Genomic DNA, 24,677 nt, shown 5'->3' on the forward strand with positions numbered 1-24,677 from the left:
ATTGTGCAAAACACCTCATAAAATCCACCCCATCAACCCAAACCGTAAGTAATGTTAATAGTGGTCGTACCTCAGAACCTTTAATAGATAGATTCTGTATTTGATCGGGGATATTGCTGGAATTCATGGAAATCTGTTTAAAAGAAAGCACGGTGAATTTCATTTGCTTGTTTTTGTATCCCAACATTGCACAAGTTCAAGGAAGAATTTAAAGAAATGGATAACATGCTGCCCTCCCATTCAAAGAAGGCTCAACGCAACAGCAGAAGCTTCTATAAGAAGAACAGAGAGGGAAGTGAATCTCAAATGCTCCCTTTCTCCTGCAGCTCCAGACCTCTGTGCCACCTCTCAAACTGTTGTGGGGCAGATTTGGGAGAGACACAGCAGGAGGGAGGAAATCAGTGCACATTCCCTCCTTTCCTGCTCTACTCATGGAAGCTTCTGCTGGATCAAAGAGCCTGCTGTGAATGGAAGGACAACACTGTCTGCAATTACTATAACCTAAGCACCTGCATGGAATTTCACACCACTGCTTGAACTTAGGGAACCAACAGACTAATCAGAACAGACAAAAGCAAAGTACTTCACACAACAAACTCGCAACAAGAGGTGGTGGACAGGCAGCTTTTAAAGAGAATTAAGACAGATTCCTGGAAGAATACTTAGTCATGATAGCTTGATGCATCCTACAGGTTCAGAGGCAGTCAAGCTCTAAGTATTAGTTGCTGAGGAACAACAACGGTAGCATCTCGTTGACCATTGCCGGAAACAGGAGACTCACTTAGATGGACCTAAACTATCCTGGGTTCATTAAGAGTATAAGGAGAGCTCCTTATAGTCTTAAACTTCTGTCCCATTTTCCACCTATTCCTTTTTGAAGCTACACTAGTTGTGTGGAATTCCTTTGACACAATGCATTTCAGGTACCAGTGGCAAATAAAACCTATTGTTTTAGGTAGACACTTGGTCTCCCTTGCTCCTTTTATTTAGAACCGAGCGACTTTTTTTTTTTAAAAGGGCTTTGTATTGAGTCGATAGGTTTTAATTGGACAGATTGCAAACCACTTTGGCGACACGCAGAATTTAAGCAAGTAAAACCTTCTTTAAAATGCAACCGCAAAAGCTCTAGAGGTGTATAATTATGTGGATAACTCAGTTGGTTAGAGCGTGAGATTATGCTCCAAGTTCTTTATCTGCTGTGGTGCCTTTTCAAAATAGTTTAATAAATGCTGAGGGTTTTTAGCTGAAATCTACACCTCACCCATATATTATCTATTCTGAGGACAATACAAGCCTAAAGCTTCATATTTTAAGATGCCAACAATGCCTAGCGTGATCACAGACAAAAATATAAAAAGGACCATTCACTTATTCAGAACGTAAGAGATAAGAGCACAGTTATTTACCTCAGCATCCTCCTCCTCTTTTACTCTTCGTGACTAGAAGAGAAGCATCCAGAGTTACTTGTTGCATGCTTTTAAGTGCCAAAATAATAATTATTTATGTGTATTTATTAGTCTTTTTTTTCAGAAAGGTGAACCCAAAGCAACTCACAGAAACAAGCATAAAAAATGAAAAAAAACAGGAGAAAAAAATAACCTAAAATGTTCACTAATAATATATATATAAGAACTGAGACACCTCAACCCCAACTCACTAAAAGATATGCAGGAGATTAAGGTCCAAAGGCCTTAATAATAATAAATAATAAAAATATTTTTGGATCACATATAAAATCAGATAGTGATGGCATCAGGTGTGTCTCCTATGGGAGAGCATTGCATAGAACAAGGAGCCACCACTGAGAAGGCCCATTCTCATGTCATCACCCTTTTCACAATCCCTTGGAGAGGACACATGGAAAAGGCCCTCAGAAAACGAGCAAAAGGTCCAAGTTCCACGTAAGTGTGTAACAGTGGGCAGTTTCCAAAAGTCACCTTTTCTTGGGAAAATGCAGCTTTGCCTTCTTCACTCTTCTCATCCATTTCATCATCGCTCCATTCCCAATCTCCATCTTCTGTCTTGTGGAGGTGGCCACTGGAACCTGGTACTCTTCTAACCTAACAAAAACAAAACATTATACCACTTATATATAAAAGCAACAACACCGCAGCCTTTTCTTTCTGGTCCTCTTAGCCATTTTTTTTAAAGCATACTTTGGTCATCTTATAACATTAAAGCATTTATTTTTAATACGCATACCTCACAACAGTAACTGCAAACCACCCTGTGATCCTTGGATGAAGGGCAGTATATTAATTTTAAAAATCATACGTTCAATAAATGATAATAATTTTAAAAAGAATGGTTTCCCCTCGGGCTCTCAAAGGGTTACAAAATTATTAGTAGAATAACCTCTATCAAAGTGCAATTTCATACAGTGTACTCAACCACGATGCCTGGCTTTTAAGAATACGGTAGAGATCATAAAGAAATAATACCCCTATAGAACATATTAACAATTCAAGAAGAAGAACCAAATTTGAACACACTTGTCTCCGTAACAGTAAATGGTGACTAGCAAGCTTGAAAATAACCACAGGCCTGATCACTGGGTGGTAGTAGGAGCTGTCCTGCAAGATGAGCTGGTGCTCATTTGTATACGTGGGGCTACCTTTGAAGGTGACCCGGAAACTACAACTAATCCAGAACGCGGCAGCTAGACTGGTGACTGGGAGCGGCCGCAGAGACCACATAACACCGGTCTTGAAAGACCTACATTGGCTCCCAGTACGTTTGCGAGCACAATTCAAAGTGTTGGTGCTGGCCTTTAAAGCCCTAAACGGCCTTGGTCCAGTATATCTGAAGGAGCGTCTCCACCCCCATCGTTCAGCCCGGACGCTGAGGTCCAGCGCCGAGGGCCTTCTGGCGGTTCCCTCACTGCGAGAAGCCAAGTTACAGGGAACCAGGCAGAGGGCCTTTTCGGTAGTGGCGCCTTCCCTGTGGAACGCCCTCCCTTCAGATGTCAAAGAGAACAACAACTACCAGGCTTTTAGAAGACATCTGAAGGCAGCCTTGTTTCGGGAAGCTTTTAATGTTTGATGTATTATAGTACTTTAATATTCTTTTGGAAGCCGCACAAAGTGGCTTAATAAATTATTATTATTATTATTATTATTATTATTATTATTATTATTATTAATATTATCACAGAATTATAGAATTGTAGAGTTGGACAGGACCGTGAAGGTCATTTTGTTCAACCCCCTGCAATGCAGGAATCTTTTGCCCAATGTGGCCCTCAAACCCATGACCCCGAGATTAAGAGTCTCAGGTGCTCATTTGTATCATGTGCCCACTGACAGACTGACCATTCAAAACAACAACAAAAAACCCTATGCATGGTCAGTATACACTGTGGAGTGTTTTTACTTCGTTCCAGAAGCTTTCTTACTGTTTCGCACAAAGAGCCTCGCTCTGTGTGAGGTCCACCTATTGCCACAGAGTCAGTCTGCATTCCCTTGATCAGTTTGCTTTCTCTTGCTCTTAGCTGAATAATTGAGAAAGTACAAGGCAAGCGTACTTCGCAAAGGGGAAAAAATAGTGAATCGAATGAGTTTTATTAAGAAAAGACAACATGGGAAGCATTTTTGTAATGCAGGCTCATGCTTTTAAAGGCCTGCATTTGTGGGAAAGCAGGGTGATAGGGTGTTGTTGTTTTTTAGCAGAATCCGTACAGTTCAGTATTGTGGGTTTTTTATGTAAGGCTGGTCGATATTTTAAAATTCCCAAACTATTAGGACTCTCACAATCACTACTTTAGAAATGCCAGTAAGTGCAGGTGAAAATCCAGGCTTTTACAATCGGGTTCCAACAGCGGGACATTGACATTCACTTGCACTAGGGGAAAGAATATGGAGACACGTTTCACAAAGCGGCCATTTTGTCCAACTGATTTGGCCCTCTTCCTATCTTCCCCACTGAGAGGATAAGAAGATTCCTATACCAGAAGGTTCTTTTTTCCCCATCTCAGAGTTTGGACTTTCCAGACAAATATCAGGGAAGTTTTTAACGTGTGATATTTTATTGCATTTTTGGTTTCTATGGAAGCCGCCCAGAGTGGCTGGGGAGGCCCAGCCAGATGGGCGGGGTATAAATAATAAATTATTATTATTATTATTATTATTATTATTATTATAGCAGTCTCGGCCTCCGTATTGAAGAGCAATCCTGCAGAAGGGTGGGAGAGGGAAGCCAGAAGCAAGCCTCACAAAGCAGAATTTACAATTTTGTGCTTCCAGGTTGCTGTACTGTCTCGCTTTCCAAGGACAGTTATTGCTCATGCAGGGACCCAATTCCAGGAAAGGATGCCGGTAGCCTTCAGGTATCACACCAAAGACATGGCATAGCCGGCATTGGTTTTCTGCTTTCGGGTCACAGCCTGACCTAAGTGAGGAGATTTCACCCCTCCCATATCCAAGAATCTCCTGAGGCGTCTGCTGATTCTCCAGAGAGGAGGAGGTGTGTTCTGCTCTCTACTTATTCTGCTCCAGCACCACATCAAAGAGTCAGTCAGTGTGTCGGAGAGAGAAAGAGTGTTAGAGAGAGATTGTGTGTTTAGATAAGGTTGCTGCTAAGAGCAGCTGCAGACACTCAGTGCGGTTCAGCATTCATTTATGCTTAGACCTATTTAGCTCTGTATATAGTTGTATTATAGTTGTAGTTATAGAATAAAGAAGATATTCTACAGAGCTGCTCTCCGAGTTGTTTATATACTCTGCTAGACTCTGCTGTACTCTGCTGTGCAACGACTGTCTTCTTGTGGGAGTGAATCCGGTGCTCACAACTCTACGCTGTGAGTCCACAGCACTTTGACCTGTTCCTGTGCAGAAGGTGGTCTCTGGAAGTGCTCCCCAGCTCGCCTAGCCCAGTCGGGGCTGAAGTGGATGAGTCCAGTTGGTGGCACTGGCTCAAGGGCGATGCTGACACTAAGGGCAGGTCACAGCAGCAAAACTACCGCTGTACAAAATCTATGGTGTAATATTAAAATGCAGGTCTCCAAATGCCTGTACAGATTGGTCTGCAAAAGGTGAGGACTTGCAGGTTGAGGGTGCTTGTTGGTTCCAGGTAGGTGAAATAAAACTGCAACGTTATCCTGAGAGAAAAATATCCATACTGTGGGACTTTCTGTGGAAAACAGCTCCATCGCACAAGGCAAGAAAAAGAGAAGGCGCCAACTTCCTCCCACTCTGGCCCATTATCTTTCTCCCCATCCCACCCCCAAAGCTTATGAACCTGTCAGCTTCTGTTTCCAGGACAGATGTCTGAGCCACCAGAATCTCAGTACAGGTCAAAACTGTGGTTTCCAACTAGAGGCAACTTGGATGATACGCTAAATGCATCATCATATTTGCAGATCTTTAAATGTTTAATGTTTAAACACGGAGGGGAGCCAAAACCAGATTGTGACTATGGTGCACGGGTTAACCCTTTAACTCTGCACCATGGTCCCAATGAAAATGCCCCCCCCTTCAAATATGTCATTCACACCCACAGTAGAGGATTCTTATCGGGAAGACTGTCACCCCAACACACCAAGGTCCTGAAACAGACTTGGAATTCTTTGGCTCTTAAATTGCTTTTCTTAAAAAGAAAAAAGAAAAAATATTTAAGTAGAATAATTAATTTATAGTATGTGGCCCTTAATCCCTTCCCCTAACCTTCCTTGCTGCGAGTGTGTGTGAAGGAATTAAGCACACAGAATTCTTCTCGCACAAGATTCAAGATGAAACATTTCAAAGTGTCATTGGGATTGTGCACATATGAAACTTATAGGCAGAAACAAAATTCCAAGCTGCTTTTTTCTGTTCACCTCCTTTTTTCCACATTAGCATTTGTATCTCTAACAGATTCATTATAAAAGGAAGAGTGAAGGCAGAATACCACCAGCAACACAAGAGAGTGATAAAAAGGCTTTTCCATAGCATTCTGACCTTGCTGGTCAAGTTTCTATCATTATAAATGAATAGGTGCATATGACATGTAATATTTAAAATGGATTCATTCCTATTAAGAAATGTACTGCTGACAGGACATATGCCTGGCAATCAAGCGTACCAATATAATGTAAGCCACACATCAGAATTTAAAGTCGAGAGGCCTTCTGATGCTACAGTACATTTCCAGTATCCTCCTAGTTGATTGTGTGTTATGCCTCAGCCTGCTTGATCAAAATAATAGGTTGCCAGGCTGCTTGACGCTTCTTATTCTCAGAAATCACATGATGACTAAGAGCAATGCTCAGTAAATCAGCAGATGCACCAGGACATAATTATTAAAATTAAATTAGTTCACATTGCCCAAGGTTTACTGAGACACAGGAAGGGAGCAGGGGGCGAAGAATAAAGCACAGCATACAAAACGGCAAGGCTCAAAGTATTCATGAAAATGGCGGGATGAGGAAATGAGTGCCCTAATCTTAATTTCCAGGATTATAAACAGGAACTTTATTTCAGGGTTTACTGCCTTTCTCCCCCCCCCCCTTTTATAACAAACTTGGCAAGGTAGCTAAAGAACAACCATCAAGAATTAATCAGATATATAACTTAGATGGTCTCCCAAGAAAAACCTAAGTAAAAGGTGTTATGGACACTAGGACTGGGTGATGTCAAGCTTTTCAACATCGTGATACCAAAGATCATGATACAGTGGTACCTCGGGGTGCAAACGGGATCCGTTTCGGAGCCCTGTTCACATCCTGAACAGAATGTAAGATGCGACAGCGCGTCTGCGTATGCGCAGGTAGCGTTTTGCTGCTTCCGCACATGACGTCATTTTGACTGTCTGCGCATGCACGAGGCAAAACCCGGAAGTAACGCGCTCCATTACTTCTGGGTCTCCGCAGAGCGCAACCCAAAAATACTTATCCTGAAGCGTATTTATCCTGAGGTATGACAGTACAGAGGGTCACGGGTGGCACTGTGGGTTAAACCACAGAGCCTAGGACCTGCCGATCCGAAGGTCGGTGGTTTGAATCCCCGCAACGGGGTGAGCTCCTGTTGCTTGGTCCCAGCTCCTGCCAACCTAGCAGTTCAAAAGCACATCAAAGTGCAAGTAGATAAATAGGTACTGCTCCTGCGGGAAGGTAAACGGCGTTTCCGTGCGCTGCTCTGGTTTGCCAGAAGCGGCTTAGTCATGCTGGCCACATGACCCGGAAGCTGTACGCCGGCTCCCTCGGCCAATAAAGCGAGATGAGCGCTGCAACCCCAGAGTCGGTCACGACTGGACCTAATGGTCAGGTGTAACTTTACCTTTAGCTATGACTGTACAGTGATACATCAGAATGTCAAAAAGTGGAGGGAGGAACGAGCTGCGTTGGCCCCAGCCCCGTGCTGTGAGGCGTTGGGGTGAAACTGCCTCAGCTCCCTTGCAGGGCGATGCATCTTGCTGCACCCTCCATGCGCCGGGCACTGGAGGGAGTCAGGTTCAGGCAAGCCCCACCTGCGATATACCGCCAGGTGAAGGCGCCATCTTGCTGCGGCCCTCAAGCTGGTCCCGGGCGATGCAATAGCTAATAATAGCTGCTACAGAGCGAGGCAGAAGGCACCAGTGGCTGCTGGGAGGTGGAGGAAAGGGGATTAGGGCAAGATCCATTATGGATTTGGTGTTGACGCTCTAGTAAGAACTGTGGAACCATTCTTTCTTTTGTTTTATTCACTTTTATTCATTTGAGGCACTGCTAGCCCGCTGTTCATTAAATACAATCCTAGAGCAGGGCACAGAGGGAAGAGTTCAACATGGTGCCACGTCAATTGTTCTGTCAGGACAGACATTTTGGCTTGCCGGAAGGGATGATCCTGCTCTCCTTCCTCCATGCACTGCTCCTGTGTCTTTTCCCAGCTCCTCCCCAGAGTGAATTTAAGGGGCACAAAGCAGGAGAGAGTGGGGAAAGCCCCACTGCACACATGGAAGTCCATGCACAGGGTTTCCACTGACAGGACTCATTCATTGAATCTCGTCCCCAATGCATAAAACATAGTAATTTAGTTTTATACCACTTGGAGAACCCTGCCCCCCCCATCAAATAAATTTTCTAAGTACAGTGGAGGGCACAAGGAGAAGGGGACAACAGAGGACCAGATGGTTGGACAGTGTTCTCGAAGCTACAAACATGAGTTTGACCAAACTGCGGGAGGCAGTGGAAGACAGGAGTGCCTGGCGTGCTCAGGTCCATGGGGTCACGAAGAGTCGGACACGACTAAACGACTACACAAAAGTACAGTGGTACCTCAGGTTACATACGCTTCAGGTTACATACGCTTCAGGTTACAGACTCCTCTAACCCAGAAATTGTGCTTCAGGTTAAGAACTTTGTTTCAGGATGAGAACAGAAATCGTGCTCCGGTGGCGCGGCAGCCGCGGGAGGCCCCATTAGCTAAAGTGGTACCTCAGGTTAAGAACAGTTTCAGGTTAAGTACGGAACAGTTTCAGGTTAAGTACGGAACAGTTTCAGGTTAAGTACGGGCCTCCGGAACAAATTAAGTACTTAACCCGAGGAACCGCTGTAATAAGACCACATTATAAACCACAAACTACTATCCCCTTAGACAGCAAGGGGGGAAATCAGCATGTCTAGCAACGGCAGGGCTCACCTTCAGCAATAAATATTAAGGATATGGGTGAATAAATAAGTTTTCAGCTGGTGCCAAAAACCCACCAAGGTCAGCACTTGAGAGAAAAGGGCACTGCACAACTGGGTGCCAGTATCAAGAATTTTAGGGAATTTGGGGACTGGAAATAGCACAAGTTGCATCATACCATGTGCCACAATTAGCACTGCTTTGGCAGATGGAGGAGGAAAATAATAATAATAAAAAAGAGCTTCTAATTTGGGTCCTATTATCTCCCTGCAACAAAAGCGTTCCTTCCAGCAGGAAAGGCAAACTTATTTGTAACTTTCATAAAGAAAACAAAAAGGAACCTTCACTCTCAGAAAGACAAATTAACACATATAGAGGGCACGGCGCACATGAATCAGACAAACATGCAGGTGATAAAAAAGAATGAATAAGAGCGGCTGACATTTAAAATGTAGGTAACACAACAGCAGTTCAGCACATGGTAATGTGCAACAGAAAGCTGTTCACGCAGGGAAGGAGGGGGAAATTCGCAAGCTGCTGCCAACACTGCCACAGCTGTGGAAGGAGACAATACGAACGTCAGCTGGAACATCAGAATGCAGGACAAATTAGAGGGTAGGCACACACAAACACACACACCACAATGACACCACAATGACAGAAATGGCAAAAAAGCAAGCCACCCGCACAAAAAACACAAGCTTCTACTGAGATGCGATGTGTTTGTGCTTTTTTTTCTCTCTTCCCTTTTTCTGGCTACTACTCAAGCAATTTGTGTCAGAAGGTGCCAGAAATCTTCTAACAAAGGTCATTTCTAAGAACTCATTGTAGGTTAGTCCTGTGCTAACGAGAAAAGAGAAGACATTAATTCGGAGCAGGCAGTACAACTGCAGCTAGTGTCACCTGAAGGTGCATCTAAGATCCCGAAGGTCACCTTTAGGATTAGGTAGCCCGTCACGGACTGTCTCAAATGACAGCAGGCACTGCAAACCGCCAGGAATGAACAAGACACGTTTGTTTCGCAAGCTCTCGGTCTAACTGTATGGGCTCTTTTCAGCCTTGAGCAAGTTGGAGAATGTGTTCTTTGGCAAGCCTTTCTTCACTTCCATTGCAGTACTTGTATACAATACCTTTGTCCTTCCTTACGTTCCTCATAGGAAGGGAGGGGGAGTCACCCTCTGAATTTGGTGCATATATGATGCCTCAGTTCAGTAACGGATTGTGGAAATGCTAAATTCAGGCTAAGATATGAGCACAGTGGTGCCTCAGGTTACAGACGCTTCAGGTTACAGACTCCGCTAACCCAGAAATAGTACCTCAGGTTAAGAACTTTGCTTCAGGATGAGAACAGAAATCGCGCAGCGGCAGCAGGAGGCCCCATTAGCTAGAGTGGTACCTCAGGTTAAGAACAGTTTCAGGTTAAGAACGGAACTCCGGAACAAATTAAGTTCTTAACCCGAGGAACCACTGTACTGTACAGGCATCTCACTCTTAAGTAACAATCCAGATAGATGTAAACAATGGTTCTACACATTGCTTTCCCCAAATTTAGTAGCTATGAATACAAAAAAAGAAGTTCTAAACATCTTTGGACCAGAATCAAAAACTGATAGGAGCTAAAATTACCTTTCCCATTAAAAACAAAAAATCTGGACAACTAGGATTTTTCGATCCCCATTAAAAGGATGTATATTGTCAACTCTGACATAGCTGCTCAGTACCGCTAGTATAGAAATTTCATTTTTAGTTGTTAAGGTTTGAAAAATGTGATTATTTGACAATACTCCATGATTTAAAAGCAGTTTTGGATTATGAAACATGGTTCATTCAGTTTTAAGCCACTGCAACTCAATTTAAAGTATACGCAAATTGGAACCATTGTCGCACTACAAGCAACTCATCAAATATTCATTTGTTCAGTTATAATTAAATACATTTAATTACCATAAAAGATGTTTATAAAAAATGAATATCATCTCATTTAATTAAGGCAATTAGGAGAATTTATAGAGAGAAAGGAGATGTGCTTTAAAAGCGGTTCTTTCAACTTTTGCTGATGACATCACACTGCTTGTTAATAGCCGTAAAAAGGTATAGGCAAGAGAAAGTAATAAAAAAGAGAATAAATATGAATTGCCATTTTACTATCCTTGGCAATCCTGCTTTGGGGAATGAATTTGAGATTTTAAACACCGGTCTTTTGTCCTGTTGGCAAGTGAAGAAGCTAAAATGTTTAAGGAAACAAAAAAAAGTCATTTCCTCTCTTGCCTTGATTATGCTAGCCAATTATATCTTTATGGCCCCATTTTACAGACAGAGAATTAAAAATGTGTGACTTGCCCACACAAGCAAGTCTGAGGGGAGGCAGAATTTGAACACTGATCTCCTGCAGTCAAAGTCTAGGCCCACTATACTATACACTGAACCACAATGTCTTTGAAATAACTAATTTAATACTAAGATGATAATCAGTATATTTATATCCTTCAATATTGGACCTTCAAGTTTGCTAAAACATGACAAGAGAATGGGATGAAAAATTGAACAAAAGCAATAGAAAAAATGTGCCTCAAAACCCCCCCAATGAAGTATAATTATTCCCCCCCACGCTGGGGAGCAACCAGAAACTCAGGGGTAAGGCATAGACTTGTATGAAGGTGCCAGGTTCAGTGTCTCTAAAGGTAAAGGTAAAGGACCCCTGACAGTTAAGTCCAGTCGCGAACAGCTCTGGGGTTGTGGCGCTCATCTCGCTTTACAGGCCGAGGGAGCCGGCGTTTGTCTGCAGACAGCTTTTCCGGGTCATGGGGCCAGCATGACTAAGCCGCTTCTGGCGAAACCAGAGCAGTGCACGGAAACGCTGTTTACCTTCCCGCCGGAGAGGTACCTATTTATCTACTTGCACTTTGATGTGCTTTCAAACAGCTAGGTGGGCAGGAGCAGGGTCCGAGCAATGGGAGCTCACCCCGTCGCAGGGATTCGAACTGCCGACCTTCTGATTGGCAAGCCCTAGGCTCAGTGGTTTAGACTGCAGCGCCACCCGCATCCCAATGTCTCTGGTAGCCCCAGTTAAAGGGCTTCAGGTGATGGTGAATACCTCAGCTTGAGACCCTGGAGAACCTTGGAGAACCACAACCAGTCTGTGCAGATTATACTGGTCAAAATGGGTAGATATGGTGACTAAGCTGATTACATACAGTTAGATGCCAAGATAGGATCTAGTGAAGGCATTTTCAGCAAAAGTCTCACCACCTCAATCTCCTTTAAAGCTTCTGGTAGGACACCTTCTCTTAATAAGAAGAAACTAATATCCTTTCACTCAGGCTATGTACAAACCGTGTATTTAAAGCTCATGGTTCCCCCGCAAAGAATCCTGGAAACTGTAGCTTGCAACTCACAGAACTACAGAACCCAGGGGAATCCTTACCAAACTACAGGATTATTTTTTTTTGGGGGGGAGCCATGTGCTTTAAATGTATGGTGGGTATGCGGTATCATTTGGTGGAATCTGCCAGGTTGGGTAAGGGGGCAAGCAGGATATCTCGCATCTGCATCGAAGAATCCCGTCCATAACATCAGGCCCAAGCGAGCTGAAAAGTATCCATGACTAACAAATCCAGCAATTCGCTGCAGGAACACAGTAATCAGCACAAAACCAAGAGCCCTGGGGGGTTAGACTAGATCAGTGTTTCCCAACCTTGGGTCTCCAGCTGTTTTTGGACTACAACTCCCATCATCCCTAGCTAGCAAGACGAGTGGTCAGGGATGATGGGAATTGTAGTCCAAAAACAGCTGGAGGCCCAAGGTTGGAGAACACTGCACTAGATGATTCATCAAGGGGTAGCATGTGCAATGTCCCTCTCATCCTTGATGACCCTTGATGACTAGATGACCCTCATGGACCCTCTTCCAACCTTCCAATTCTACAATTCTAAATGTGGTTGTCATGAAAACGCTCGGAACAATACTGTTGGCTCAAGGTAACACCAGTTCAGCAGTTATTGAATCAATCTCTGCCAAGCCTGTGTTGTGTAAATACAGTATGTTTATCAATGGGCATGTTTTAATGTTTTTGAACGTTATGTTATTATATTGCTTTTAATTGCATCGCTCTGTCATTTTTGGTGATTTTCCCAACCGCCCCAGCTCCTTTGGGAAGTGGGGGGGTGGGGAGATACAAATTTAAATAAATAAACAAACAAACATTCCAGGGTTGAGTCACCCAGAAAGTGAGTTGGTTTGCAACCCAATGTTTATGCACATATCTTTCCAGACCTGCCTGACTGGGAAGCCATCCATTTTACCACTCCCTTCCCAGACATTTCCCAACTATCAGGAAAAACCAGGTTTTACCAGCTGACTGACAAACTTTCAATATTCACAGCAGCAACCTAGCAAAGCTACAAAGGGGTGGGGGGCTGGGTTATTGAACAAGCCCAAAAAGGTTTAACTGAAAAAAAATGAGCAATATGTACAGTGGTACCTTGGTTTGCGAATTTAACCGGTTCCGGGAGTCCGTTCCAACTCCCGAAATGGTTCGAAAACCAAGGTGTGGCTTCTGATTGGCTGCAGGAGCTTCCTGCACTCAGTCGGAAGCTGTGTCAGACATTTGGCTTCTGGAAAATGTTCACAAACCGGAACACTCACTTTCAGGATTGCAGCGTTCAGGAGCCGATTTGTTAGGGAGCCAATCTGTTCGACAACCAAGGTACCACTGTATTCTACTTTTCCACCTTAAATATTCACATGTCAGATGCCGCAAGGGTAAGACATGCAAGTTTCATTCACAATGTTAATCTTTTAAGATAAGGGATCTAAAAGAAATGGCTAACAGCAGGGACTTCCTCCTCCTGTTCTACATTAAGCCATAATCTGGAAGCCTGGTGCTTTGTATAGCACGGCTACAAGTATTTTGGGAGCCTAAGTGAATACCTGAATATAGATTTGTAACCAGAAGCCTTGTGAATCTTCTTTCTCCACTTTTTTAAAAATAATAATAATTAGGTCTTCAAGTACATTGCTGTGACATTATCAAGCTATGCAGATAAGAAGGCATGCATCATTCAGCAGGGAGTTTGCAGGTGAACCTCTCTCCTTCATCCCATTAAGATAAAATAAAAATGCCCCTTAACCATCTATCCACTTTATTCGCTTGCTAGCTTTATGCCTTACAGAGGTAGCTGTGAATGCATGATAAAATCAGCCCAAGAGTCTGAGTGGAACAGCCGAACCTGAAAGGGAAAACATGCAGGGAATCGAGTTTTCCCATCAAGTTCCGAAGAATGGGGGAAAGAAAATAAGATTACATATATGGTGTTCAAACCAGGCTCTGAAATGATCTGTTCTGGCTGCCCCCTCTAGTGGCGGACATAATCATGTCCCAGTAAATTTTCTCCAGCAGCAAAAGAGCACTATGGCAGATTTAGGATTGCATGCACAGGCATTTAAAGCAAGTATGCAAGATCAGGGGAACAGGAAAGATAAACCCATACAAATGTGCTACAATTCCTGCTCTTCATTTGCTTTCAGTTTTATATCAATGGTGATAAAATCACCATTTCTGATTTCAGAATTTTAACACCTAATCTAGGTGTATAAACCCAGAGCTACCCCATACAGATTAAATCTTTGAAGAACAGAGTTAAGTAACTGTGGGCAATGAAGAGCACTCTATTCTGCATCTCAAAATTATTTTTCTACTGCAATTAAGTAGTACATAGTTCTAGCCATAAGACTATACAGTAAATATGAACTGGGAAGGGAATGGTGAAACACACCATAATGGCCCTATGCTGAACTCTCAGCTCCCATCTGCCCTAGCAGGGACTCCAACTCCCATCAACCTTAGCCAGCATGGACTCCAACTCCCATTGGTCCCAGCTAGCATGGCCAACAGTCAGTGATGATGGGAGTTTGGAGTCCAGCAATATCTGGAGGGCCAGAGGACGCCCCCTAAAAAAGAAACATGTATCAAGGCCAAAATGCAAAATCTGTCATAAAACTGTACTCGGGCATTTGAGACATTGCACCTGGAAATACTCAGGCACTACTTCCGAAGAGCAGCCCTTTTCTCAGAAGTCAAGGACTGGTTTTATCAGAATAGTTCTTAATAATAAACAGCAGTGACTCCCCAACATTTATTTTTCATACCGATACAATGACAGCTTTGCTGCAGTACTGTGGAGCGCTCGTTAAACGTATTGAGTGTATTGTAAATCTCCTATATAAATACTAAATAGCCTATATTGTTGCTGGTGCAATCGTCGGCAAAGGGCAAAAAATAAAAAGTAACGGGTAGAAATATTCTAACATGAATGGAATTATATTGGTACTACAAATTACTACATTTTAAAAAATGGAAAACGCCATTGTTTCTCTCCCCCCTTTTCATCTGAACCAATATTAAACACTTGCAAGTGCACTGCTGCCCTCTGCTGTATATTCCAGTACTAAAATACAGGACCAAAGTCACCCTGAAATATTGCTTCTCTATATAGATTGTAGATAAATCTTATGCATTTGTAATGGAAAAAAATTATATCTCTGTGTGAGAGGAAATTGGCTTTCAATATCTAAGAATAATAGAGTAGTACAGTATCAGCTCCAGGCTTTAATCACATTAGCATGTATTTGGTCAAGTAACGCAACAGAAGACACTCAGCTATAGACTCTGTTTTGCCAACTGCAGTTGAATATCCGGCATTAAATAATTACAGTGGACAGTCACTGCGCCTTGGAGGGCTGATACACATTAACTTGAAAGTGAAGAAGATCCCAGCAGGATTGAACCCTGAATGGACAGGTGGGCATGGTTTGGGGAGAAATTGCCTTGCAGGCCAACTTGGGACCCCCGGCAGTCCAAAGCAATTACTGCCACACCCCAACAAAGAGGCTTACACTTTAGGGAATAAAAATTGTGAGAATCCTTACCTTTTTGGCTCTTTGTCCTATGTCAGGTGTCTTTGTAAGCAGTTTTTCAATCAAGTATTCTCTAGTCTGCAAAGCAAAACATGCTTATAATTAAGGCCGGGCAGCCCCAAGAAAGTAAAATTATAAATAAATAAGTAATCAACTGACATTAAGACAGGGTGAGTTTACTTGTGGCCTTAATTATTTTTACCTTTGCTTTCTGGAAGAATTTGCATTTTAAAAGTTCTGCTGCTGTAGGCCTGAAAGATTAAAAGTTAGGTTAGAGTATAAACACAAAACTATTTCCTAATATATACAGTTCAAAACACTGCTCAGTACACATGATTTAATGTATTCAGCAGTGATAGCTGTTGTTGAAAAATCCAACATTAAACTTCCAGTGATTAAACATATTTTTTGAGAGAGGTATTCAGAATGGTATTGCATGTACCATTCTGGACACGTGCGTGTGCACGTGCGCGCACACACACACACACAAAAAGAGAGAGAGAGGGGTACATAAGCTTTCAAAATGTATGACTTTTTTAAAAAGTCAATTACAGTTGTGATCTACATAGGAGATTAAAAATGTAAAGATGCCACAGAGTCTAGAAACTCACATTTTCTAGTTCACCTCACAGCTTAAAAAGCTGCTTTCAACAAGTTCATTACAAAAGGATTGAGAATCTGTTCCAATTGTTTATTAAAACATGCATTATCAGTCCTTTGGTACCCAAATATTGCCTTGAATTTTAACCCAACTTACTGTTTTAGGTAGGGAAGAACAGGTACTTTAAAAAGAGAGAGAGAGGGCAGTATAAACAGTCCTTATTTTGCAAACTGAAGTTGGCTGACAATATTTATTTTTTTAAAAAAAAAAATAAAGGCAAATAGTTACTGGGGAAGTGCAAACATTGTGTCCTCAGCAGATCTACATAGGCAGCAAAACAAAAACCCCTAAGAAATGATACGTAAAAAGATAAGGCCTTCTAAACGTGCCTGAATAAACAGCAGCATTCGAGGTGGTGGCCGAGGGCACTAATAAATCTCATTTGGCTCATCTCACCTTGAATACTTTAAAAATTATTAATTATAATCTAGAAATAACCGACTGGAAATTCGAGACGCCTCTCACAAAACAACCCAAAGAGATAAAAGCCACTTTGGTGGCTCAGCAACTACAGCCAGAAATAGTGTAGATCTCATGTGTAGTGATCTTGCCTGCTAATGGGAAAATGAGACCACTGGCAACATCTGGTAAGACCTAACCATGCTTGAGGTCTCCCATGACTGCACTCTCTGCCTCCTCTGATCTACAGCGCAGCACCCAATGCAGTGATCCTCTGGAAAGTGGGGGAAGGAGGGCGGGAGCAGCTTTGAATAGGAATAACTGTTCTGCAAACACTGAGAAAACCAATAAAATGTGGGTTCAAAAAGCAGCAGTACTTCACTTTTTCACAAATGTGAAGTAAAACTTTAAAAAATTAAGGAAGAAACCTTGATATGAAATCACCCAAGAAACCTTGCATTTAGCCAATTCCTTTCACTGAACCGATACATATGACTCTCTTGATATACCCCTTATTTTGTGTGTGTATTCACTGCCCATAAGCACATATTCTTTGAAACAAGACTGGTTCTACCTTATACCAGTCCGATTTCACATTTACTCTGTATCCACAGCAATATTCCACAGCTGCAGCAAACACTGTTTGCAATCAGGTATGGAAGGAAGTTCTAGATAAGTTCTCAATCTGCAGCTAGGGCTATAGGACTTTGATGGTGCCGTTAATAGAAATGAAAACAGGAACATTTTGCAGCAAGCGTTGGCATATTGTGGGATGCCAGATGCTAGATACAGTGGTACCTCGGGTTACAGACGCTTCAGGTTACATACGCTTCAGGTTACAGACTCCGCTAACCCAGAAATAGTACCTCAGGTTAAGAACTTTGCTTCAGGATGAGAACAGAAATAGTGCTCTGTTGGCGTGAGGGCAGCAGGAGGCCCCATTAGCTAAAGTGGTGCTTCAGGTTAAGAACAGTTTCATGTTAAGAATGGACCTCCGGAACGAATTAAGTACTTAACCCGAGGTACCACTGTATATCCATCAAGCTACTGTGAACTTAAAAGGAAAACCACAACTTGTGCAAAACAAAAATATTAAACTTGTAGTATTATTATTATTATTATTATTATTATTATTATTTTCAAATATGGATAGTCCTGATGCCTTTTCCCAGGAGATAACTGCTCATCTGCTTTATTTTATTCCAACAATGAAACAGTAGGCCATTTGTGCGCAGTTAACAGCTTAGTAGAAATGAGTTGTCTAGAGCATTCCAGACTGAATAACTAAACACATTTCTATCTGCTGCCAAGTGGCAAACCTTTGCTTTCAAAGCACATGCCCTGGAGATTGAGAATTAATAAGAAATTAATAAGAGAGACAGTGGAAGGCCAAAGAATTTGAAGACAGGATGCAGAAGAGAAGAAAATCAGGGAATCTTGGAGAATTCAAAAGGCTAACTTATAGCAGACATTCGCAACTCCAAATTTCTCAGTTATGATCACAACTGCTCCATTTGAACTGGAACAAACAAACAAACAAACAGAATGGGCATGTGGCTTGTTTCACCGTTTTTATTTGCAATTAACCCAAGTAAGATCACTGGAAATGAACTACTGAAATTTCTTTTATGCCTTGATCTTAAGAAATGCAAACACATTATAGCTACATTCCTTACATAAGTTGAACTCCCTGGCAACCCTAAGATCACTGTATGAGAGAAGGTTTTTAGAACTGTTAATTGTTTTGCCTGTTTTTAACTGAAACTGTTTTCTGGAGCGCTTTAAACTGTTTTAGATTTTATATATATATATTTTTAAGAAATACATGCTTGTTGTGGATGTGTCTGCCACAAGAGAAAGAGAGGGATACACGTTCAATTAATAACAACAGTGATGCTGGTGAATTTGTTCAAAGGCAGGTTCAGAACATATATACTGCCCTTCATCCAAAGATCACAAGGAGGTTCACAACATAAAAATACAAAAAGTACACAAAAAAGTAAGAGGGGGGCTTTTAAAGCCCCCAAAACTTTCCTGGCTCAAATATTAATTCCCAGCTTCCTCCACCCTGCTTGCCCCAATCACCTTCCCCCAACTAGACGGCCAAACAATCATAGCAACCTTTGTGAGATCTATATGGTACCCAGCCCTGAATGCTATTATCCAGCAGGTCAGGCAACTGTGAGGGATAGAGGTAAGGGAGGTATTTGTTCCCTCAAACCAGGCACCTTTGCTACTATCACTGCTACCTAAAAGAGAAGAAAAATATGTTTTTGAGGTGGGGGCTTGCTTCTGCGGACTGGGTAAGGTGACTGAAAGAGGTGGTTGGTTATCTGAAGCTCTGGGTTGTTCAAAATCTGGGATTGCTCTCATGCATGCTTGGTCGCTCTCCCCTCTCCCTCTCTTTTTTCAGAATAACATCTCAAATAATTACTGAGTTTATCCAAAGCAAGACTCAGAAAGATGAAAAGAAAGAAAGAAAAGGAAACATGGCTTCCCAATGCAAAAATACTGCATATAGTCTTCATAGCCAATGTTCCTACAGCCTGAAGTTCTCAGAATCAAATTCTCAAGTGTGATGAAAATGGCATCTTTATAACCCAACACAGTGCCTAATATATTTCAGATGAACCTTTAAACAAAAGAAACCCTGTTAAACAAGGCAGTTTAAAGTTATTCTCTCCCTTACTCCAGAGAAGCTTTGCGCAACTTTCAGCAAACTCTAGCCTACCCACCTCCCTTTTCTTTTCCTTTTAAACAGACATACCTTTTAGAAGGGTCTTTCTGAAGACACAGCGAAATTAATTTTCTAAAGGACTTGCCGTACTTTTTTGTCATTTCTTTATCTTCCACACCCGTTTCCAATGTTGGGGGGTCATTTTGCAATGTCAACATTAATACCTATTTTAAAACCAAAGGCGACAAGAGAAACGGTATCAGACAAACAGGTTAAAACAAACACTATGTCACGGTAGCAGTTAGAAACATATATGAAAGGCAAATCAAATTATGATGAGAGTCTTGTAGTTAGCATTAACTCTCCGAGGAGGCCTCGTTTGGCCAGAATCAAGTATACACTTCCGGAGTAACACTAAATACATTACTTCTGGAAAATGAGCCACCGTAGCCGCTGTACAGCCATGAAAATTTGTGTGCCAGGCTTTTTAGACTCATCTACCCATGTACTAGGGAAGCGGCTGTCGCTGTGGGTTAAACCACAGAGCCTAGGACTTGCCAATCAGAAGGTCGGCGGTTCGAATCCCTGCAGCGGGGTGAGCTCCCGTTGCTCAGTCCCTGCTCCTGCCAACCTAGCAGTTCAAAAGCACGTCAAAGTACTTCCCGCTCCGACGGGAAGGTAAACGGCGTTTCCGTGCGCTGCTCTGGTTCGCCAGAAGCGGCTTAGTCATGCTGGCCACATGACCCGGAAGCTGTCCGCCAGCTCCCTCAGCCAATAAAGCGAGATGAGCGCCGCAACCCCAGAGTCGTCCGCGACTGGACCTAACGGTCAGGGGTCCCTTTACCTTTACCCATGTACTATCTGAAACCCAAGGGGCACATTGGTTGCTAGGTGTAAAATATATTGGCATTATTGTCAGCTATGCTACCCCACTATAGGAGGTGGTTCTGGGGCTCCAAGCACTGGATCTTTTTTGCCGGGACCAATATTCTGCCCTTAGACCTTACACAGCAGCAGGACATACTGTAGTGCCAAGTTAGACCCCAGCCATCCGTGCCTTCCTAATTTGGTCTGACACACTCTGTACACTTGTGCAAGTTGTGTCATGAGCCTACGCACTGGCGCCTTTAAGGGCTTTGCACAACACCCTTGCTAACGGGCATACTCTTTTTGAAATCAAAACGAAACTGGGCACTGCCATCTTCAAAACGTCTGCCTGCTCTTGTTACTATCAAACTGAGGGGCCAGAGGTCATCCACTTTAATAGCATAGCACTGAGCCAAGAGTCACGGAAGTTGCAACACCAGGACCAAAAACATACCAGGTATCTGGTTTCTTAGGCACCGAAAAGTTTAAGCCTGTTTGGTTAGGAATTTACACTGCTATATTCAGCTCTGTTAAGGGTTAGTTTCTGAATATGTGAAACTGGATCCTAGGAATTTGCAGTGTTTTTCCAGCCCTGTGACAGACACGGCCAAGGAGAGTGAGCTTGTTCAAACTTGTCCTATGGGTTGCATTCTTTTAAGAGCAGTGTCCAGGACATCTAAATAGCCACTGCAAAATATACACGCTCATATTATGGCAACTATTCTTATGTCATTATATAAATATGACATTCACTTTCTGTAAGTTCGTAGCTCCTTTTATGTTCCTAAATAAAATTCACTTATGATCCTAACATATGTTTTGGTATTTCTGGGGGTCTTTGCCTCAGAGACTCCTGCCTTATTCTTTCTGTATTGCATAAAATATTGAAGGAACATAAGTTGTATCTGTCGTCCACTTTCTTTTTTAGCCTATGGTCCATCACCCCTGGTATAAATTACCAAGAATACTGCAAGCAGAAACCTAGAACAGATTCCCGATACCTACAACTGGCAAGATTAATATATATCTTATGCATTATAATTTTAATTAACACATAATTCATACATGACTCAATACTTTAAATTCCTCAAAAAATTACTTCATATATGCAAATTTTATTTCTGATTAAAACTGGATGATTAGAAAGCCACAAAGATTCACATATGAGCATTTACAGATGCATGCAAGCACCTACACCTTAAAGATGCTTGCGCCGAGTTGATATAAGCTTGTCATTCTCAGTCAGTCCCATGAACCCAAAGAGTAAAAAATGGGGGGGGGGGACAATATTAGCACTGGCTGTGCAATTGGCATCACTGATGTTGGCACATCCTTTGGGGAAAGGATACAGGGAAGGAAGAAGGAAGGAGAAGGACTTCAGCAAGTCAACAGCCTAGGAGGAAGCTGCTATGCAGACACTGACTATAAGACATTTTCAATGTTCGGATCTGTTTGCTCAGACCTTTTTGGCCATCTTAGCGATAGTGCGTGTGTGCATGTGTACGCACTTACGCATGTTTAACAGACCCCTGAATCAAAACAAATATCAAGTTGGCACATCAGTACACCTGGCACTTATACAAGCCCCAAGCAACAATAACTAGCAATGCCGTCCAATCTTGCAATGCATATCTCAACCTTCACATTTTCGGATTTGCTCAGGAAGGGCTGGTATTTTACTTGGTAGCTTGACAAGATTTCTTTTAAGCACACAAGGGATTCAACACAGGCCAGTGTTGCGTGTTATTCTGGCAATCCTTTTTCAGAAAGAAGCTTATGTTAGTCACCTTAGAGAAAACAAGCTAGAAAGCGCCGGTGTCTACTTTTCTCACGGTTCCTAACCCACCCTATTGTTTTGATTTGGTTTTAATAATTGGGTTTTATGGATTTTACTGTATCGTATCGTAAAACTGTGTTGACAATTCACCACAGAATGACATCCTGCTTTCCTTCCATGGGACAACTTGCTTACTCCAGGCACCCCCAAACTCAGCCCTCTAGCTGTTTTGGGACTGCAACTCCCATCATCCCTAGCTAACAGGGCCAGTGGTCAGGGATGATGGGAATTGTAGTCCCAAAATAGCTGGAGGGCCGAGTTTGGGGATGCCTGTGCTACTCCATGAAAGGTGAGAGGCGGGAGAGAGAGATTGGCATATTCTCAGAAATCTAGGTGACCTGGCTTGAGTTTCTCTCTTTTTTTAATTACGAAAGAAGTGCTTCACTGCTGTTTCAAAACAGGAAGCTAGGATGCCCTCAGCATGCCAGTGGCATTCCCTCCTAAAGTGGGAAAGAAGGCTTCACCGTGAGGGAGCCTTCCCAGACCCGCTGAAAGAGGCGGTTATTAAACCGCTTCTTAAAAAACCATCTTTAGATGCGGCCACGATGGCCAATTATCGCCCAGTCTCAAATCTTCCATTCTTGGGCAAGGTGATTGAGCGAGCGGTTGCCGAACAACTCCAGGCACGCCTGGAAGAAGCGGACCATTTGGATCCCTTCCAGTCGGGATTCAGGCCTCATCATGGGACTGAAACTGCCTTGGTCGCACTGGTTGATGATCTCCGGCGGGCTAGGGACAAAGGTGAGAGCTGTTTCCTAGTTCTGCTGGATCTCTCAGCGGCGTTCGATACCATCGACCATAGCATCCTTCTGGACCGTCTTGGGGGGCTGGGAGCTGGGGGCACTGTTATACAGTGGTTCCGCTCCTTCCTCCTAGGCCGTGTTCAGAAAGTGGTGGTGGGGGATGAGTGTTCAGACCCCTGGGCTCTCACTTGTGGGGTGCCTCAGGGTTCTGTCCTCTCCCCCATGCTTTTCAACATCTACATGCGGCCGCTGGGAGAGATCATCAGGAGGTTTGGGCTGGGTGTTCATCAGTATGCGGATGATACCCAGCTCTACCTCTCTTTTAAATCAGAACCAGTGAAGGCGGTGAAGGTCCTGTGTGAGTGTCTGGAGGCGGTTGGAGGATGGATGGCGGCTAACAGATTGAGGTTGAATCCTGACAAGACAGAAGTACTGTTTTTGGGGGACAGGAGGCGGGCAGGTGTGGAGGATTCCCTGGTCCTGAATGGGGTAACTGTGCCCCTGAAGGACCAGGTGCGCAGCCTGGGAGTCATTTTGGACTCACAGCTGTCCATGGAGGCACAGGTCAAATCTGTGTCCAGGGCAGCTGTTTACCAGCTCCATCTGGTACGTAGGCTGAGACCCTATCTGCCTGCGGACTGTCTCGCCAGAGTGGTGCATGCTCTGGTTATCTCCCGCTTGGACTACTGCAATGCACTCTACGTGGGGCTACCTTTGAAGGTGACTCGGAAACTACAACTAATCCAGAATGCGGCAGCTAGACTGGTGACTGGGAGCGGCCGCCGAGACCATATAATACCGGTCTTGAAAGACCTGCATTGGCTCCCAGTACGTTTCCGAGCACAATTCAAAGTGTTGGTGCTGACCTTTAAAGCCCTAAACGGCCTCGGTCCAGTATACCTGAAGGAGCATCTCCACCCCCATCAGTCTGCCCGGACGCTGAGGTCCAGCGCCGAGGGCCTTCTGGCGGTTCCCTCACTGCGAGAAGCAAAGCTACAGGGAACCAGGCAGAGGGCCTTCTCGGTAGTGGCGCCCGCCCTGTGGAACACCCTTCCAGCAGATGTCAAGGCGATAAACAACTACCTGACATTCAGGAGACATCTTAAGGCAGCCCTGTTCAGGGAAGTTTTTAACGTGTGATATTTTATTGTATTTTTGGTTTTTATGGAAGCCGCCCAGAGTGGCTGGGGAGGCCCAGCCAGATGGGCGGGGTATAAATAATAAATTATTATTATTATTATTATTATTATTCACAGGAACAACAGTCCATCACAATGGAGTGTTGCTCCCAAGAGCTCTCTTGTGAATAGTGCTGCATGGTTTCCATTGGGCAATCTGTACCAAAACAGAAGAGAACACCACTGGACTGCTGAGGATTTTTTTTGTCACATGGAAGGAGGAGGATAACACCCTTAAGTGTCTCATCTGGTAAGCCCAACATCTAAGTTCCAAGATGGCGCACACAAACCCCTTTGCAACATCACTTCATACTTTTAGCGGGGAACAAAATGGGGGGGAGGGGGAATCACAACAGTGCCGTGTATGCAATGCTACTTTTTATACAAAATTAGACTTCATTCTTATTTTCAGAACTGTATTTACTTTCATCGGAGGATATTTGTGGTAAGGCGCAGCTCCTGTTGCTAATTCAATGGCTGTTATTCCAAAGCTCCAAATATCAGCCTTGAAGTCATAGCCTCTCACCTATTGCATGAAAACATAAGACAGACAGGTTAGTTTAGTGCTGAGATGCTGAACTGGAGGAAGGCCAGGTGAATGGTGTATCACACAGGTACCTGTTCCATGACTTCAGGGGCCATCCAACATGGAGTACCAACAAATGTCTTTCTTACTTTGTTCCGAGTAACGTCTCCTCCGGTGGCTAAAAATGCGCTAACGCCAAAGTCTAGGAATAGAAGAGACAGGAAACCCTTTTAGTGTTTGATTAGCTTATACTGAGGTAACTATGCTATTTCCACTTGGATTCCTACATAAAATA

At 43.2% G+C, this 24,677-nt stretch overlaps 1 protein-coding gene across 5 annotated transcripts in view; it reads right to left on the reverse strand.

Moving 5' to 3' along the window:
- Positions 1 to 24,677, reverse strand: part of STK39 (serine/threonine kinase 39) — a 113,889-nt gene that overhangs the window by 32,888 nt on the left and 56,324 nt on the right. For all 5 annotated transcript variants that reach the window (XM_082236828.1, XM_082236824.1, XM_082236825.1 and 2 more), the window contains exons 6-13: positions 24,475 to 24,584; positions 24,281 to 24,382; positions 19,322 to 19,455; positions 15,697 to 15,745; positions 15,507 to 15,572; positions 1,938 to 2,060; positions 1,407 to 1,439; positions 71 to 133 (exon numbers count right to left, since the gene is read on the reverse strand). In XM_082236828.1, coding sequence (XP_082092954.1) covers positions 71 to 133; positions 1,407 to 1,439; positions 1,938 to 2,060; positions 15,507 to 15,572; positions 15,697 to 15,745; positions 19,322 to 19,455; positions 24,281 to 24,382; positions 24,475 to 24,584 — 680 coding nt within the window. The remainder of the gene's footprint in view (positions 1 to 70; positions 134 to 1,406; positions 1,440 to 1,937; positions 2,061 to 15,506; positions 15,573 to 15,696; positions 15,746 to 19,321; positions 19,456 to 24,280; positions 24,383 to 24,474; positions 24,585 to 24,677) is intronic.

The sequence above is a fragment of the Podarcis vaucheri genome (genome assembly GCF_965113315.1).
Source record: "Podarcis vaucheri genome assembly, chromosome: 1".
In the NCBI taxonomy this organism is placed as follows: Eukaryota; Metazoa; Chordata; class Lepidosauria; order Squamata; family Lacertidae; genus Podarcis; species Podarcis vaucheri.